This window comes from Rhagoletis zephyria, unplaced genomic scaffold (assembly GCF_001687245.7).
Source record: "Rhagoletis zephyria isolate East Lansing unplaced genomic scaffold, Rhagoletis_zephyria_1.1 Rzeph_scaffold_00072, whole genome shotgun sequence".
NCBI classification, from domain to species: Eukaryota; Metazoa; Arthropoda; class Insecta; order Diptera; family Tephritidae; genus Rhagoletis; species Rhagoletis zephyria.
The window spans coordinates 237,817-258,234 of NW_016157156.1; the positions used below are offsets into that span (position 1 = coordinate 237,817).

General features: G+C 35.9%; 1 protein-coding gene across 1 annotated transcript in view; it reads right to left on the reverse strand.

Annotated features, from left to right (window-relative positions):
* Positions 1–4,316: 4,316 nt before the first annotated feature.
* Positions 4,317–20,418, reverse strand: part of b (glutamate decarboxylase-like protein black) — a 34,078-nt gene continuing 17,976 nt past the window's right edge. The window contains exons 2-3 of the mRNA XM_017627534.1: positions 10,997–11,364; positions 4,317–5,083 (exon numbers count right to left, since the gene is read on the reverse strand). Coding sequence (XP_017483023.1) covers positions 4,486–5,083; positions 10,997–11,364 — 966 coding nt within the window. The 3' untranslated portion in view covers positions 4,317–4,485. The remainder of the gene's footprint in view (positions 5,084–10,996; positions 11,365–20,418) is intronic.

Genomic DNA, 20,418 nt, shown 5'->3' on the forward strand with positions numbered 1-20,418 from the left:
CCTTATTTAAAAAATATCATTGTTGCCCACAGTAAAAGATTTACTGCTAGGGAAAAGGGATATTTCCATACCACATATTCCATATATGTATACGTATTTTTGTAAACAAACCTTCTTGCAGAGAACTTATTTAATTTGCAAAAGGCGGAAAATAACATTTGCTTTGCTTCTTCTTCTGCTTCATATTTGGCGCTGGAAACGCCTAAGCGATTTTGGCCGAGTTCAACAAAGCACGCCAGTCGTTTCTTTTCTGTGCCAACTGGCGCCAATTGGAAATGCCAAGGAAAGCCAAGTCCTTCTCCACCTGATCTTTCCATCGCAGTGGGGACCTCTTCCTCTGCTACCACCAGCGGGTTCCGAGTTGAATACTTTCAGAGCTGGAGTGTCGGTGTCCATTCGAACGACATGACCAAGCCAGCGGAGGCGCTATATTTTAATTCGCTGCACTATTTCCATGTCGTTGTAAAGCTCATACAGCTCATCGTTCCATCGTCTGCGGTACTCGTCGTCGCCAACGCGTAAGGGCCCGTAAATCTTCCGCAAAACTTTTCTCTCGAATACTCCAAGAGCCGCCTCATCGGATGTTGTCATTGTCCATACTTCTGCGCCATATACCAGCACGGGCATGATGAGTGACTTATAGAGCGTGGTTTTCGTACGTCGAGAGAGGACTTTACTCCTGAATTGCCTACTCAGTCCAAAGTAGCACTTATTGGCAAGAGTGATTCTGCGTTGGATTTCAATGCTGACATTATCGATGTTAATGCTGGTTCCCAAGTAAATGAAATTCTCTACTTTCTCGAAATTGTAACTGTCAACAGTGACGTGGGTGCCAAGGCGCGAATGTGCTGACTGTTTGTTTGATGACAGGAGATACTTCGTCTTGTCCTCGTTTACCACCAGGCCCATTCGCTTTGCTTACCTATCCAACTTGGAAAAGGCAGAACAGACTTCGCGGTTTTTGTTACCGATGTTGTCATCGGCATAAGCCAGCAATTGCACGCTCATGTAGCAAATTCTTCCTGACGGTTCAGTTATGCAGTTCTTATTATCTTCTCCTACATTAGATTAAAGAAGTCACATGAAAGAGAGTCGCCCTGTCTGAAGCCCCGTTTAGTGGCAACGGCTCGGAGATGTCTTTCCCAATTCTGACGGAGCTGATGGTATTGCTCAACGTCATTTTAAACAGCCGTATCAGTTTGGCGGGGATGCCAAGTTCAGATATAGCGGCATATAGGAACACCTTTTAATGCTATCGAAAAGCGGGCTTTAAAGTCGACAAATAGGTGGTGAGTGTCGATCCTTTTCCCGCGGATCTTTCCAAGATTTGGCGTATTGTGAATACCTGGTCTATGGTGGATTTTCCAGGCCTAAAGCCACACTGATAAGGCCCAATCAGTGAATTGACGATGTGCTTCAGTCTTTCACAAAATATGCTCGATAAGACCTTTTAACCTATGCTTAGAAGGCTGATCCCNTGGCGGGGTCGCCTTTCTTGTGGATTGGGCAGAGCACACTTAAGTTCCAGTCGTCGGGCATGCGTTCATCTGACCATATTCTGCACAAGAGTTGATGCATGCACCTTATCGACTCCTCGCCAACGTACTTGAATAGCTTAGCTGACAGGTTGTCAGCTCCAGCAACTTTGCTGTTTTTCAGCCGCGTTATTGCTATTCGTACATCGTCATGGTCAGGCGGAGGAACATCGACTCCGTCATCATCGACTGGAGGCTTGGGTTCTTCTTCTCCACAACTTTCCGTGCTGCTACTATTCAGTAGCGTGGAAAATTGTTCCCTTCATAATTTAAGTACGTTCTGAACATCGGTAACTATTTAGGTCGCCATTATTGTTCTTACAGGAGTACGCCCTGGTATTGAAACCTTCCGTAAGTCGCCTAACTTTCTGGTAAAATTTTCGGGCACTCTTTCTGTCGGCCAGCTTTTCAAGCTCTTCGCTCTTACGTATTTCGGCCTATCTCTTCTTATTGCGGCAAATACGTCTCGCAAAAATTATAAAAATTAAATTGTTTGAAAACAAAAAGCAAAGCCAAATAACAGTAAAAGAATCAACATTGAACTGCGCAAAATGAAAATAAGGGAGCACGAATTTCGATGTGAAGCGAAACTCAAAAATATTTCATTTGATTGTCTATACTTTTTGAAAAACCTATGGAGAATTTTTCCCAGCGAAAACTTGCAAGTAAGAAAATTAGCTGATCACAAACATATGTTTGTAAATAAACCAAAGAAAATATGACCTTTTTGAATTATTTATGGCAAATTTTATGATTAATGCTAGTATACAACGAAAAAGAGAGTAAAGTTATTAGGCACAAGGTTTGTTGGGTTTATTTTTAGTTAATTTACTATTAATCTCCAGTTTGTTTACTTTAGTGTGTGCTGACTATGGTTGCCGTATGTCATTTTTCGTTTGTACCATAATTGTCCTTTAAATATACCAAAATAAATAAAAATGCAGCAAGCTGAAATTTTGTTGGCCGAATTTGTCAGTTTTGGTAGGTTGATTGTTAAAATTAGAATTTATAATATTAAATGTACATTTGTAGCACCTACATAAATGTACATTTGTATATACATATGTACCATTGGCAACTGTGGAAGTTATCAGCTGTTTCCAAACTGTAAGTTTTTGCAAATTATGCGTTCTCGTACTTCTGTGGACATTTTGTCTCTTTGAGAGCGAATGCTTCTAAATTCTCAGAATTTTTTCTTCTGGATAATTTTGTCCTCTGAATACGAGTACACACCTTATATCATACAGCACACTAGAGTACAACTATTTGTATTAATTTTTTATTTCAAAGCGTATTCACTAAATTACAAGTTTAGAATTTTTCGAAGAATGGCTAAAGGTCGGTAAACGTGATAGAAATGCTCACCTCTATAGCTTTCTGAAGCCAAAATTAAAGCTACACGCTGTTACCAAAGTTTCTGAAAGAGATATGAAATCGATAGTTTTTAACCGACTTCAAAAAAGGAGGAGAATTTCAATTCGCCGGAATATATTTTTTTATGTACATATGTTACCGCATAACTTTGTACCACGTTAACCGATTTCTATATTTTTCTTAGAGGGAAGGTGGTACCTTAGAGGTGGTCCCATACTTAGTTGGTATAGATCAGATCACTGGACCGACCATGAAGAAATTAACGGAACCCTTAAATTTTTTTTGTTTGCTTAAAAATAACATATTTAACGATTTTTTTTCATATGTATAAATGAATTAAATTGGCGGCCGCTGTGGTGTAGTGGTAAGCACTGCGCGCTTTCACTCATCAGCACCTGGGTTCAAGCCCTGGTCAAAGCAACATCGCAAAAAATAAAGAAAAACGTTTTTTCTTAACAGCGGTCGTCCCTCGGCAGGCAATGGCCCGTCCACATAAAACTTTGGCATTGCGTCGGCGCTGGCGTCGCTTTGACAGCAGCGCGAGTAACGCCCGTTCTTGCTACAATGAACGCTAGTCCGGCAACGCCACGTTTCACAAACAGCTGTTAACTAGGGTTATGATGTTTTTAGATTAAAAAGCATGAGTGGCATAACCAGGGTCTAAAACACTGGAAAAGTTGTGAGGAATTGTTCAAATATAAAGTAAATTCAAATAGAATAAACTGAAAATATATTAAAACCAAGTAAAACCTAATAGGTTTGTTCCACAGGCTACTCGAAGCCACTTTGAGTTACACATACGCATTCCGCAAGTAAGTTTTAGAGTTTATTTAATATACGTTGAGAGTTTGAACTTTGCTCGAGTTTTTCTACAATTAGCTTGTGGACCAAACCTAATATGGTTCATTGCCTGATACCAATGGCTTTTGCAAATTCAAAAGGATTCCAAAAAAATTCACAACCCTACTTTTTAGTTTCTTGCCAGTGCGTTTCCACTTTTTCAAAGCACTTTATTTTATGAACTCGCGAACTATGCATAAACGGGACCATTTTTGAATTCATGAAATGAAGAATTCATGAATTCTGTCGCATAAACGTAGTATATAAGAACCTAGAACGCGTTTATGCTTTATTTCCCTTATGTTACTACAAACCTAGGGGTACCTAGTAATTATATGATGGCAACTGTTCGATTTACAACAAAGTGATTATAAAAAAATTAACTAAAATACTTGTTTGTTTCTTAAAAAATACACCTTTTACGCAGTAAAACTTTTTCATATGGTGATATGGTCAACATCTAGAAAATATACCCCAAAACGATCCGCAAATAATTTGGTCCGCCTAGCTTTTTCTACACGACACACTGTGCGCTGGACGAACACTAGTAAATAAAATAACGCATTTAAAATATTCATATGTCTACACCCTTTTACGCATACATGATTTATTTTATATTTTCGATAATAACAGTAATTTTCTAAACAATTACATACAAATAAAAGCTATTAACAGATTTTGATACACATTTAAAATTTATCTACAGATTTATACTCATACAAGTCAATGCGACTATTTATAAATTACAACCTAGCGTTTCGATTTCATCCAGAAAATATTTCATATCCTGTTCCGTAAGACTTGAATTTTGTAGAACTAATCTGAAGAAATTTGGTAGTTGTCGAATCGGTTGATAGGTGATCATCATGGATCCCTTCTTTATCATACCCTCTTTGACCTTTGGTGCGACAGCATGCAGTTTGGCGTTGAACGTTGCATCACGCTTCATACTCCGTATACTGGGTGGTATATACCAAAAGCTAACATTTGTGCACTCTGGCTTTTCCAATACCAATTCAAAACCGGGTCTCTCTTTGATTAATTCAGTTATATACTCAGACATTTTGAAAGCTTGGTTTACATGCTCCTCTAGACCATTCGTACCCTTGGCTTTCCACATAAACCAAAATTTATACACATCCGCACGCCGGCCACATTGTATATGCTTGTCACCTGTATCGTATGATGTATCGTAAAATTTATCCTTCTGGAATAGATATGTTGCATTTGTGGAATGACAACTGCTCAGTATATCCTTGTGACGTGTGAGAAAAGTAGAGCACTGCTGTGAAGCGATCAAGAGCTTGTGTGGATTCCATGTTACAGAGTCCGAGCTGGAAATGTATTGGGAGAAAGAATAAAAAAAAAACTCAGTTAATATTGAAGTAAATATTGTGTATGGTAGAATCATACAAGGTGTTGGACATTGAGAGCGTTCTTGCGCTAATCCGCCATATTAGCTTCCTTTGCTAAATCGATGTTTTTTTAACAAAGTACATTTGTATCACCTTTAAAAAGGTACTAAGCTATCTCCTTCCTAAACAGCTAGAGCCGCAGCTATTGAGCCTACCGCTCAACGAAAGCAAAATAAATCTGCGAAACAAATTCCAATAGTTGTAGATCAACAAAAGTCACCAAAAAGAAACTAACTACATACATATGACGCCAAAGTGAAAGCAAGTGACGGGACGGGACTAGTTTTGGATAAAAAAAAGTCAACGTCTAGGTCCAACGCTGTAAATCAGCAACCTGAAAAGAATTAAATCAGCAAAATTCCATAATTGGAAAAGCCGGACAAAAAAACTAAGAAAGAGCTTGAAATCGAAAACTCAGTTCAAGCTAATGAGCCAGAATTTTCTGTAAAAGTGGAGGAAGAAGAAGTAAAACAAAGTCTCAAAAAAGTCCCAAAAATATTCTTAAAAGGAAACTAAAGCAAAGAAACCAAAGGTACCCAAAACTAGGTCAAGATCAGTGGAACTAAACAATTGGAGAATCAAATAAATGAAAAAGCACGTTGCCACGAAAACTGCTGTTTGTAATGAATAGTGATGAGGAACCCGATACTGATTCTTTACATTAAACCTTCACTTTTATATACTATATATATATATATATTCATTGCTATTTTATATGATATCGACTAAAAAACTTAAACTTGTCACAACAGTAAAATATTATTTACCTGGTTTTCACCTTACTAGATCCAAGGTTCAAGAAAAATGCTTTGACTGATGAAGAAGCCTTTCAGACCTACAAAGATGATATCGTCCGATTCATCTAGAAAAAAAATTACTTCAAACAAGTAAGAGTTCCTCTGCATTATGGCGACGAACCGGGATATAAAAATATACTTTTTTCATTTGAATCAGTATTAAAAGTTCTACTGGCCCCTACATTCGGCTTCTGATAGGCGCGTCTCCCCTGAACGGCTTTTTTCCATATTTTTTGGCCGACATATGTGCGCTTTTATTCGAAATCTAAATGTTTCGGTATCAAGCATCGAAAGTATTGGATGCTTTTTAAATCGGTACTGAGTATCGATTACATTTACATATTAATAATGTAGGTGTAAATATGTTTATTTTAAGATGTGAATACCACCATTAAAAAAACAGTTGTCATTTCATACATTTGTGCAGATATGCAATTGCTTGGCTGAACTTCTCAAATTTTTCGGCCTCCTCCGAACTGCTGGTGGTTTTATGAGAAGCTTTACAGACAGAAGTATACGTGGAGGTGTGCAATTGGCTACCGGGTCTTACCGGCACGCACCACTAACCACTCGACTACGGCAACCACCAAAAAACCCGGATTTCGTGTATCGATTTAAGAGGATTCAATTTATTTGTTACACCGTGCGACAGTAAATTTTACAATTTGACATAATATTAACTTCAAAGATATGATGAATTCAATAAGTCATTTAAAAAATTTAGTGAAATTTATAATAACAATATTGGTATTAAATAAAAGACAAAATCCCGTAGAATTGAAAAAAATATATTTTTTTGTACACGAGGACAAAATCGTAGTGAAAATGTCCTTTTAAAATTTTATCCTTGAACATCCTAGAAAATTTGCAATATTTTGGGACCCAAAGTTTTATTTTCTCCATCATTTGGCACCCATATTATTATTCTATACTGCACTGAATTTTTAAAATGATTTTTCCAATTAATGATATATCTGAAATTTCAAAGTCCTTAAAAAGACTCCTGACGTCCCACTATTGTTCAGAACTCAATTTTAATGCGAATCAAATAAAATTTCTGAAATAAACAAAAACAGAAAACCACCAACCATGTTTACAGCCAAATGTGTGATTCATGATAAAACAAGAAAATTGTCCTGAAAGAAGATGGCGTATGATATTACCAAAGTAAGAAAATTATTTTCAAAAAATTTTTAGAAAAAAAGGCCATTTATCAAACGCGCATTTCTTGGAGTTTATAATCTCATTTACTTCCAGCTACTCTTAACTGCTTCTACTGGTTTTTCCTGATTACGTTTACAAGCAAAAGGCGGAATTAAATATAGATTATTTACTTTAAGTTAAATCTCTTTTAAAAGAAAATATGTTTTTTTTTTAAGAAAAGCTCTTTCACCGAAGCTTTTAAAAAATGCAGGCGATTGCAGGTTTTGAAAATATCGCTATTTTGTAGTTCCAATATTATTGTATCATAATAAAACAAACCCAAGGGGGGTTCCCTCTTTATACAACTATGGGTTTGTCAAAAGTTAGTTGGCCAAATTTGCATGTATGTATATCTCCTATGAATGGCTTATATTACATTGTTCGGTAGTCGGCTGGGGAATAGACAAGACCAAGTTTTTCTGAAAGTTCCCAGGTTGGCGATTTTAAATTGATTTAAAAGCAAATATTTATATTATCACAAGGACTTTCTTGGGGTTTTTGTGTACGAGCAATGTGAATCCGCATTTCATTTTGCATTTCTTTTCATCAAAAACGGCAGCTGGGTGCGATTCAGCGTGCTTTGGTGCAAAAAAAAAAAAACATTAAGGAACATAGTTTAGAAACATTGTTGAGAAACACTATTTGCACTATTCCTTCATGTTCCTTCCATGCTTGTTGCATCATAGCGCATCCAGCGGCCGTTTATGGAAAAATTAAATTGCAAATTCAGATTCCACTGAGTACAAAACCACATAGAAAGGCCTTTTGACGATATAAATATTTGCATTTAAATAACTTTTAATTATCTTAAATGCTGCTCTGCGACCACAAACTTCAAATATGTAGAAAAAACACTTAAAGTCGCCAACCTGGGAAAACTTTACTTTACTATATATAATGTAGACATTCCGAAAAACTTGTAGGGTATTCATATAAACACGTAATTGTCTCGTAACTGTGTAAACCTCGTAAATAAACCGGTTTTCCGTACAAAATTAAACAATTTTACGAGGTTTACGTGGATACGAGGCTTTGACACGTTTAGATGAATTCATCAATTCCCCAGAAAAAAAAATGAAAATGGCGTGCAGTGTTATTAATACGGTGTTCGCATCAGGCGATTTTACAGGCAACTTGTAGGTGAAAGCAACACTCGCCTGGTGTGAACGGCCTTTGAACTAATCGCTTCCAATGAAATTGGGGTGCAGTCAACTTTTGATTCAATTAATCGCCTCTAAAATTGCCTGGGAAATCGCCTCACGTGAACATCGTTTAAAGGCTGGGATTAAGTATGTCAAAATTACTGCCATCAAAGACTGCCTTCATCTGACAGCTGTTTATTTGGTGTCAAATGCGTTTTCATTACATTTTAAAAACTGACCAAATGTCGATGCCGCAGTGCATGTCAAAGACTGTCGTCAAATTTCGTTGTCAAATGATTGACATTCCGTTTTCATTACTGATGTCAAATGTGAAGTTAGATTTTTACAAAAAGTGTACAGTCCCGACCTTTTAGCTATAGAAAAACCAAAAATGTAACTGGATACAACTCTTCATCCTGATTTAAACCTTACCAAAACTACTTACGGCAAGTAAAAAATTAAAAAGATAGGAGGTTTGGTTAAATTTTTTGATATTTTGAAATATCGGCTACATAATAGATTAAACAACTCATGATGTCAAAATAAAGATGATTAGTTTATCTTTCAGGTATTGTACATAACTTTTCTGATGTTTTATATTTTTAAGTCAAAAGTACTACAACACAAATTTAATTTTTTCATAAAATTACCTTTTTTGCAGAAACTTGCTACAGAAATGTATATTATTTAGAAAGTATAAGTTATTACCTTATGTATACAAGTTTTTTATAAGGCAAAATTTAACGAAAGTGGTAAAAATCGAATTTTTTTTAAATGGCGTTTACATAAAATTTGTTTTAAAAAAGGTTATAGTAAATGCGTCGTAAAAAAGGTATTAAAGTTATCTTTGAATTGACATCAATACTTTTCTAATCGGTCAAGTAGTTTCCGAGATATTAAACATATTAAAAATATGAAACTTGAAGTTTGTTATGTAAACTGTATGTTAAACTGTCGGTATTGTAGCTTGAATCAGCTGTTCGCATGCTTCAAGAAAATTTTACACAAGAAAATTTCTTAGCCATTTCTTGTGCGTCATTTTATATCGAGTTCTTGCTTTGCTTGAGAGCTGCATACTGGCCTTAAGGCAGTAAAACTTTCAAGCGCGTTATGTCAAAACTCGTACGCTGTCAAAAATACTTACAAAAAGAGTGTTTCCACGTTTCTTACTATTTAAAAAAAATTACACTTTTATGCGGGTATTGAAAAAACGCAAGAATGTGTTTAATACTTGAATGTTCATTTATGTCCTTTAAAACTTTCCTTTAGTGAAGGAAAAATTAGTTGTGACATAATTCTAAAATTTTGACTAGGTGGCAACCCGAAAATATGTCTATATTAAAATACTTGCAAATTTTCTCTTTTGTATGCAGTGAGCAGGGCCGAAAAGTTTAAGCTTTTGCTCGAAATTGCTTATTTTGCTTATCCAGGGTTTCCAAGTTTAATTTAAACGATCATACTTATTTTTCTTATTTTAATGTATAAAACTAAGTTCGGATCTATTAAGTAAACGGTCAAGAAATAAAGTGCTATTATTTCGTGTGTGTGAACAGTAGTGTCCAAAGAGTGTTGACGTCTGATATTTTACAGTTTTCTGTCTCCAATTTTCCTTACGAAATTTGGAACGGGCATATGCTTCTGTTGATATCGAGGGGGCGTTTTTTCTCTTCACAAAAAACATTAGAAACCATAGTAGAAAACGTTAAAAATTTCTTAAGAACTTCTTGCTGCTTAAGGAAATTCGGCTCAATAAAGTTTTCTTGGCCATTTCTTGGGCTTTCTTTTATTCTTCGAACTAAGTAAAGAAATGTTTACAAATACTTAATAACATAAAAACAGATTCGGTTTTTATTAACTAGTAACTTCAATTGCATTTCTGCTTGGCTACAAAAATTTTAAGTCAAAGGTTCGTCTCTACGCGAAAAGATTACAAATAATTTATCTCAAATGGAGCAAAACTAATATTTAAAAAAATTAAAACAACCAGCGCAGATCTCAATTACTTGAAAAAAAAAACATTAAATTGTACTAAATTTTTACTGTTTTGCGAGCATATTTACCAACGTTTTTGTGCTTATCTAAGCGCTTAAAATGGATTTTTTCTTGCTTATTTTCTTTGGCCCTGGCAATGAGTATATTAATATAAAAGCCACTAGAAAAAAAGTAATGCATGCTAAATATGCCGTATTTCTACTTTTGATACAATATTTATTATAATAGTACTTCATTTAGTACTAGGTTACAAAAATACCTTATTTTATTCCAGTTTCCTTTAATTCTTCCAAAATATTACTTTTAGAAAAAGGAGTGTAAATGCGCCCTGCCAGAACGTACAATACCTTGTATCATAATATTGTATTTATAAGTACATAAACATTTTACACGTAGTCATCCCTTTTCGTTTGTATGTAAAGTTTATATATGAAGCCGTGAGGGCGGAAGGGGCGTAACCAAAAAAAATTTTATTTGTACTTAAATACCTACTTAAACTAGTCTCAAATGAGATGATTTTAAAAATAAGATTCGCTCATTCCTTACTTTTAATGCACAAATCTATCTATCGTACCATCAATTTAAGGAGTAAGCAACCTTTGTACAAACAAACATTTTTTGGGTTAGGCTACTTCTGCTCTCACGACCTCATATATAAATAGGGTTTTATTTAGCTATACAAATAATACAATAATTACCGTTCAATTCCATTCAGTAAATGACGATATTTCTTTGAAACGAGAGCTCCGCCACCCCAAGCTGCATCAACGTGGAACCACATGCTATATTTCTCGCATATATCAGCTATACTATTTAAATCATCAAATGCACCCAAAACCGTTGTGCCGGCTGTAGCGGATACCATTAGTGGACGAGCATCTTCACTTAAATATCGCTGGATTTTCGTCTCCAGATCGCCAACATCCATTTTACCTAAGTTATTTGTTGCAATTTTGCAAACATTTTCACTGCCAAATCCCATGAACATAGCTAATTTTTCCACGGAATAATGTGCATCCTCCGAAGTAAAAATAATCAACTGTTTTCCACCAAATAGACCACATTTCTGTAAATATAAATTAAAAAATTCTTATATGTACTACAACCACAAACATATTAGTTAAAGAAAAAATATGTACTAGCTAGTTAATATAAAAATTTTCTCATTTTTATGTATTTGGTATTGCTATCCCCCCCGTTTCCACATAGGCATTATACGCATTTTCACTAGCGAAACGAACCGTAAAGAACACATGTTAACGCTAATGCGCGTTTAAAAAAATTAAATCGAATTTTCGGTTGCCAACNTTTAGTTTCCTTATATGGACTTTTATTGGCTTACATGGTACATCGGACCAATGCTGAAGTTGCAAGGTCATAGACGAATATNCAAAAAATTCTGTGTGGTAGAATCTGGGAAAAAATGTGGTAGATCTCTGGATTTGGATCAAACTTTGTACAAAAAATTAAAAAAATTCTGCAATAATAGACTCTAAGAAAATTTAATCTATATATGAGGCGATTCACGTTAAATGTCCCAAGCGCGCTGAGCGGTGCAAAACTAGCTTGTTTTACGAATAGCTGAAAAGCAGACAGAAAATGGGAAAAATAATTCAAAAACCATGATTTATATAGATTTTTGTACGGGCTATCCGATGGTGTTATGCGTTTTCCAAAATTTTCCCATTTTCACGGTGAAAATTCGCAACGAGATTTTATCTGTAATTTTTCTCAATTATGGTCATTTTTAATATGGTTTTAAGTAATCTATTTCTCAGACGTTTGTGTATCGGTCGATTTGAAATTTTCACACAATAAACTGAAACCTATTCCAAAGAATTTAAGTTTAAAAAAATTTCTTAATACTTATTAAAAACAAAATGCCGGTTCTTATAACTTTTTTATAAAAATAAATGGGGCGGTTTTATTCTAATTAAAAATGTGTGTTATAAAGTTTCAAATCTAATTTCTTTTTTAATGCAGCAATATAGACAAATATCTGAAATAGTTTTTGGGAAACTTTCAGATTTAAATATCAGGTCGTTCAAAAGTTATAACAATATGAAGGTGATGCGTACGTGTTAGATATATTGAGTTTAAGTGAAAAAGTGAAAGTCGGCTCGGTTCGTTTGCACGAATTGAAAAAAAAAATTAAGGCTGCATTTCTTTATTCATTCTAAATGTTTGGAATAAACTTGTCTGTTTATTTATTCTTTAGAACGTTCCTGATGTTATGTTGACGTATATTTCAAGCGCATTCTGTTTATTCCGGCTGTGAAATGGGATTATCCGGAATGTATAAAGAAACGCAGCCTAAAAAAATAGTGAGTGAGTAAAACGAAAATACATACATAAAATGATAGCCGTTTTCGTTGTTCGGACTAAACTAAAAAACCAGTCAAATTGTTGGAGGTTATACCTTGCATATATTCCTATTATAGCCCATTAGACAACACGCTGGTGGCGCTGGAGTAGAGTTACTTATAAAATTCGTATTTATTAACCGATTACGTTCAAATTCGCAAAGTGATCTACCTGTATGATGAAAAGTTCGTTTCATAAAAATGAACCCGCTATATTTTATAAAATGTGACTGAAATTCAACTTAACTTAGTTAAGCCAAATTTCTTGACTTAGTCAAGAATAAGCTGTGTAAAACGTAGGCTAACTTTTGACTTAAGTCCGAAAAGTGGCTAAACTAAGTTAAGTTGAGTTGGAGAAACCAGCCCATAATGTGTATTCATTTCATGACAAGCAGTGGTTTTGCAGAAAAGGGACCTAATGGATTGCGCTGCAGCCGAAATATATAGAGACACACATGGGGTTTGATCTGCTTTGGCCCTATATTTATCTTAGACGAATTTTCTTTTCATATGGCTAAATGGAGGATTCGTTTAAGTATGCATGTAAAGACCGCGGATTCTTGGCTCTCCTATAACTGAAAACGCTCATCTTTGCTCTTTAGTTTCCTTATATGGACTTTTATTGGCTTACATGGTACATCGGACCAATGCTGAAGTTGCAAGGTCATAGACGAATATTTGGCAGAGATCCCACAGGTGGAAATAAGACCATCGGTAAAACTCATGACATCGGAAGGGATTAGTATTCCATATGGTATCACAGCGCTACTATTCTTGGCCTATGTATGAGGAGGACTCCGCTCTTTAATCGTTTCAATTTAAACTAAAAATGTTTACTTTACATACCGCTTTTGCTTTTAAACGCTATTTTTGTATTGGCCAACGCAAGAGATCTTATAAGGCGCCGCGAAGCAAGCGGGCATTGGCTAGTTTTAGTATAAGATTGAAGTTGCTAAAAATTGCGTTGACTTTTGGTATTTTTTTTCCTTCACAGTATAAAGCAGTTCTTTCCATATTAAGATATTTTTCCAACATATTTTAAGAGATTTCTGCAACCTTGAGGAGTGCTGCCAGCTTTTCTTTTTATCACATCACGAAGTAGTGAACAAATGTGGCACGTTCCAGAAACAGCTAATTGGGAAAGTAAAAAAAAGGTAAACAACGCCTCAGAAACCGTAGATGTATTTAAATTTGCTAATACTTTTACAAAAATCGCCGGTTTTTAACATTTTCGCTATTATTTCTTTTTATAAATCATATATTTTGCAATTTAACACAATAAAACGGCGTTTCCTGTCGAGAAATTGATTACTGAGAAAATTTACTATTTTACAGTTTATTTTATCCTCCCATTGGGCTTTGTTTACTTTTACTTGAGAAATTTCCTCGTCGCCGGGAATGCGGAATCTTGTATTATATCATTTTTGTTACCAGATCTTGTAAAATTAAGAAAATGATGTCAAGCAAAAATAAAAAACGCGAATATGTGGTAGATTTCAGACCTTGAGTGGTAGATGCTCAAAAAAGTGGCAGATCTACCAACAATGTGGTAGAAGTCCGATCACTGTTGCCAACTTGTCTACACACAGAGCAACAAGTTGACCAATCTGCCTCAAAAATCAAAAAATTTTGATTTTTCTCCCACCTGACGAACAACTTCACGAAGGTTTACCAACTTGCCTACACCAACTTCTAGCGGTTAGCCAACTGGTTGGCCGATAAACTGATGCGTGTGTAGGGCCTTTTAGTCAGCTTGCAGTCACGCAAGCGCGACCGCAAACCTGCTCGCTATATTTCTACCCTAAGGGCCAGTTACTCATTCTCTGGTTAATAGAAGTTGCGGGTAGAAATCGTTGTCGACGTGATCGACTCCATTACTGCCATACCTTAACAACAGCGTTGGACGGACGCGTTTTCTTACAGCTAGCGTCAACGCCGACATGCTATACTTAAACTAAAGCGGCAACGCTACGTCAAATGCAGAAATAACACCAACAAGAAGCATGGGTTTATTTGTGTGAAGTAAGAAAATTACACCTTCGCTGTTTTCTGCAGCCGACTTCACATCCTACCGCCCTGTTAAAATCGGATTCTCCGGTCAGCGTTGACGCCGCGTTGATTAGGTATGCTTCATATAACGTCGATAACGATGTTTAACCTGCAGTTAGTGTTAACCACACATTGAGAAAACGACCCTAAGGCCGGGTTACTCAATGTCTGGTTAACACTAATCTCCGGTAAAACATCGTTATCGACGTTACCGAATCCATGCTATATGCATAGAGTTTAAGACGTCGATAACAATGTTTAACCAGATATTAGTGTTAACCAGGCACTGAGTAACCGGCCCTAAGTCATATATGTAGATGAGGTCCTACCATGCGAATTAATCAAGCTATTACCAAGGGCCGGTTGCTCAAAGCCTGGCTGACACTAATCCCCGGTTAAACATCGTTATCGACGTTGCCGACACCGTGTTATATGCATGGAGTCGCAAACGTCGATAACGATGCCAACCGATGATTAGTGTTAATCAGGCTTTGAGCAACCGTCCGTAAGAGATGCTTTTTAATTTTATTATTTTCGCCGCTCATTAATAGTAGGGATGTTGCGAATGTCAAATTTTAGACATTCGCGGATGCGGATGTCTGACAGCTAACATTCGCGCATGCGAATGTGAATGCGGATGTCAAGTATTTTTAAGAAATAACCGGGTAAGTAAACTAAGTTATTTAGGTAAATAAAAAAATTTAAAAGTTAGTAATTTTTAATAATGTTTATTTTATTTAGTACTTGATTTTAAAAATTGAAAATTTTATTTAATAAAAAGTAATGAAAATTGCATCGGGGCTGCAAATATCAGATGTACTCTCCTGACTTTCATGTTCACTTGAAGAATCTAGCATAATGGTGAGATCGCTGTTTAAACAGCGCTTACAAACGAAACCAGATGTGTCAGGTTTTTCTGGAGCTTTTTAAAAAGAATTCTTCATTCTCATTCCTTTAGCAGTTTCAGAATTTGGGGAGCTTGTAACGTCATCAGCGTTTTTCGATTTTAGTTTTTGTAATTCATTTTTAATGGTTTCTTCTGCGACTGGTTTGAAGAATTTGTGCTTATAGCGAGCTAGATAGGTGGATATGGAAAATAAATGATTATTTTCTAGGAATGAAAATTTTGAACAAAATTCTGTTTTTAAGATCCTGGCTGCCAGCCGAATCGGATCAGAGTATTGTTATTTTTTTAAAAATGCACCCCGTTTTTTGATAATCATTTGAATTATTGGAATCACGAATGATGAGGGTTTCAGATAGTTACTTACTTACCTAATTAAAGGTCGGACCTATAGCTTTTTAAATATTTCAGCATCGATTCTCTTTATAGCTAAATGTTGAATATTTCTGCTTGAAATCCCTATTGTAGGAGCTTAATCTTTCACTTTCAATAGCAAAGAAGAGAGACGAAGGGGGAGAGTTTTACCACAGAGGCCTTTAGGCAAGGATCCAATGTACATATTTATCTATGAAAAAAATATTGCCCCACAAGTAAACGAAATTACTGTTTTTAAAATTTTTCCTTAAAATAAACTCCCCAAAGAGTCACATTTGAAATGATTTAACCGAATATATCGTCACCTGAAATGCAAAAAGACGTAACAACACCATAACTGCTGTGGGAGTTGAAATTCGATGAAATCCATCATAACAATCAAAAACTGAATTTTGAATTTTTTATTAGTTACGACTTTTTGTATTTCAGCGACGATATTTGTTAAAATTACAGTGCACACTTTCTTGTTTTATGTCTAGTAGTTTTTTTCAAGTTTGGTCCATCAAAATCATAATAAAGAAAGAAATGCATGTATTTAAAGAAGAGAAAACAAAACATATATATTATTAAAAGGACTATGTTCTCTTTGACGTACGTCAAAGGTCAAGCAGGAGTGGGAACTTGTATAACTGCTAGATTATATCAAGGAATGAAACCGATTCAAAATAACGTTCCGGTTTGGGTTTCGGTTTTGCCAAGTGTTTCGGTTTCGGTTTTGGTTTCGTTCTTCAAAATTTATTTCGGTTTTGGTTTCGGTTTCTCTGATTTCGGTTTTTCACAGAAATTTTGTTGATATTATTTAAATCACAATGTCTTAAACGTTGAGGAAAGAAAATCGAAAATTACAGTTCACTGATAATATCAACACTAGGTTCTTTCCCTAACAATCCGGACCGGATTTGGTAATTAGAGAATAAGAGAAACATTTTCTTTCAAAAATGGAACAAAGTTCAGAAGTACGGAAACGCAAAAACCCACATTTCGTGCCCACAAGTCGAGAAACAGCTGATTCACGTTGTTCTTGTTTTTGTCACTTATACCATGTTCTGACCGACATCGGAAACATGTTTTCGTTGCTAAAACTTTTTTTTTCGATTATTTATCGAAGTGGAAGTCATATTTTATCATCTTTAATACGCCATTTCGGATTTATTGTTAATTGCCTGGCCAAAGCAAAATAAGAATGAAAGTTAAAGGTTGTAAATGAAAAGAAAATGAAGGAAAAATGTTTTGGTTGTCGGTCAGAACATGGTATTAATGCAAACACTTGGAAATTGAATTTTGGTTTCACAAATTTGATTTTAAGTACATAGATTGAAAATACATCAACAGGCCATTCACTTTTCCTTAAAAGCACCAAGTAAATGCAGGCAACATGTAAACACAATACAGCTGGTATGCACTTTGACACTTTATCCATTTTTACTCGGAGAAAATTTCGGGCTGTTTCGGGCAGGAAGAAGAATACACTTACGATCGAATACGCTCGAATTTTCGCTCTCTATTACCCATTTTGTTGAGTACAGGCATGATTTCTGGGCTATTTTGGGCACACGCGGGATCTCGCATTGCGTACGGGAAAGAAACTACTTAAATATAATTAATCGATTATCGATTCACAACAACAAAGTCATCAGCAGATTTTTGCGAAAAGTTACCTTGCCATACTTATTTACTACTTAACAAGAATTTTAGCAAAATGTTGCTGATTTTGGTTAAATAAATCATTTATTTCAAAGAAATTTTTATTTATTATTTTTGTAAATTTCTGGAAATCGATTGAAACCTGTGATTGAAATGGTTTCGGTATCGTTCCTTTTCAGGTCATGATAACGGTTACGGTTTCGGTTTCGGTTTCATTCCTTGGATTATATAGCTTAAGAAATAATAAGTTTAAAGACATTTTTATCAAAGTTAATAAATATGACAATTGACCAATTTTGTTACACAAATACTTCAACGACCACAGGCAAAAAATATTGGCTACAATTTGTCATTTTGTTTGCCAGATATACGTTTTATCGGTGCACTTGCACAACATTCGCATTCGCAAAAGCTCCGCATTGATTATTGCGAATGCGAATGTTAAATTTAAGGCGGAAGCTCCGCGGTTGCGCATGCGAATGCGAATATTCGCAACAACCCTGATTAATACCCAAGCACACTATTTTAATCTAAGTGAACAGGGTACTAAATAAACAAGAGCATCCCTTAGTCCCCGCGTATACAGGGTGCTCATAATTGAGCTGCAAGATGAAACATCGCCGTGATAGTAGCGATAGAATACAAGAAGGTATGGGTGCAAGGTCATAGAGTCATACAATATAATTGCGCGGCAGATCAACTTGCGAGGAAGAGAACTAGATATTGTGGCACTGTAACTGTACTACTGTAGCATTTGGCACTTCTTTGTAACAAATAAAAGAACATATTACTTGCGCTTTGTAAATTATGTTTTATGTTTATTTGGACGACATAATGGTGACAACCAGTAGTGAAGATGAGCATTTAGAAATAATAAAGCATGTATTCAATTAACTAGTGTCAGCAAGCTGGTAACTCCGCCGATAATTGGCTATGCGAGTAAGGTGGCAACTAACGTTCGTGGGAAGAGGAGAACAGAAGCGTCGGTCGAGTGCAGAGGTCGTAAAAATCAATATAAATCGTGAAACTTCGTAACTTCAAATTAAATGCGAATAAATACCAAATGTTCAATTAATTTTTAAAAAGAGGTCTCCTGACAGCCTCAGAAGTTGGACAAAATCCATCCTCACGAAAAAGTGCAAGTGTGAGTGTATAAACTTGAAATCGTTCGCTGTCGTGTAAACTATTACAAAAATAGTAATAAAATACGATCAAAAGTATCGCAAAGTGGTGAAGTGCGACAAAAATTATAGAGGGTATTGTTCGTCATACCTAAAAATATATATTTTATTCATCACAAACGCATATTTAAAAGAAGAGACTCCGCTGAAAAGATTCGCGGAAATCGGGACTCCTCTGCACTTGCGTTTTAGTATCGTGTTCGTCGTTAATTTAAAATTTTCTAAATTCGGGGAAACATCGTTCACTTCGTTTCTCCTCGTTCGTCGTATATCTCTCTCAGCACGAAAAAGCTGAAGAGAATTCGCCAAAACGTCGTTAATTCAAAATTTCTTCGTTGCTACATACAAAACTCAAGAAACGTCGTTCATTTCGTTTTTCTCGTTCATCGTATATTTCTCTCAGCACGAAAAAGTTGAAGAGAATTTGGCAAAACGTCGTTAGTTCAAATTTTGCTCGTTGCTACATGCAAAACTCGAGAAACATCGTTCACTCCGTTTCTCATCGTTCGTCTTATATCTCTCAGCACGAAAAAGCTGAAGAGAATTCGCCAAAACGTCGTTAATTAAAAATTTGCTCGTTGCTACACGCAAAACTCGAGAATCATCATTCACTTCGTTCTGCTCGTTCGTCGTACATATATATCTCTTAGCACGAAAAAGCTGAAGAGCATTCGCCTAAACGTCGTTATTTCACAACTCTGCTCGTTGCCAAAAGCAGATTTGTAAGCACGGATAAAAAGATAAAAAAAAATTTTTTAGCAGAACTCAGCAAAAAACGTATACGCTTATTTCGTGCTACATTCATTTCGTTCTACGTTCAACGCCGCACCGATCGTCGCATACATATGAACACGGATAAGTGCCCGGCAGCGCAAAAGCGCTAATACATACATACATTTCAGTCGCTCTACAAATTGCTGCACTGGTGCGCAGTCGCAAATTCAACGAAAGGCAGCTTGTGCTGTGCTCGCCGCAGCTATTTTTCGTTCATCGTTTATCTTGGTATTCGTTTACCGTCTTCGTATTCGAACTTCACTCGCTATTATTGCTATTCAGTTCAACTCGTTGCATATAGTTAGCAAAACAAAACGCAAAAATGGAAAATGTTCGTTCTTCAACCGTAGCTGAACTGAGAAATTTATGTAAAGAGGCAGGACTACCAAGTAGTGGGAATAAAAATACACTCATAAATNTGTGGCAGAATTAGAAAAGACAATACGTGAAATGGAGCAACGACAAAATGATGTTGTGATAACAAGCAGTTTTGTACCTCAATGTATTTCTTCGCCAGTAGATACGCAGGCGTCGACATTACAAACAAACGTGTATACGGTGCAATCGCTGCAGCCTCCGTTGCAGGCACCAACCTCGCAGGTGCATCAAGCAGCGCCAACGCAAACAATCGGAATTAGTCCCATTAATAATCCATTTCAAAATGTTCAGTGTCCACCAGTATCCTACTCAGTACCCGTTGATACTACAGTGCCGTACTCAATGCCCGTGAATTATACCGTAGGTTATACTCAGCCAATATTTCAACCGAGTGCTAATTACGCGCATCTTCCGAGCTACACAACACGTCCCGTAATTGCCAATCCTCCGTA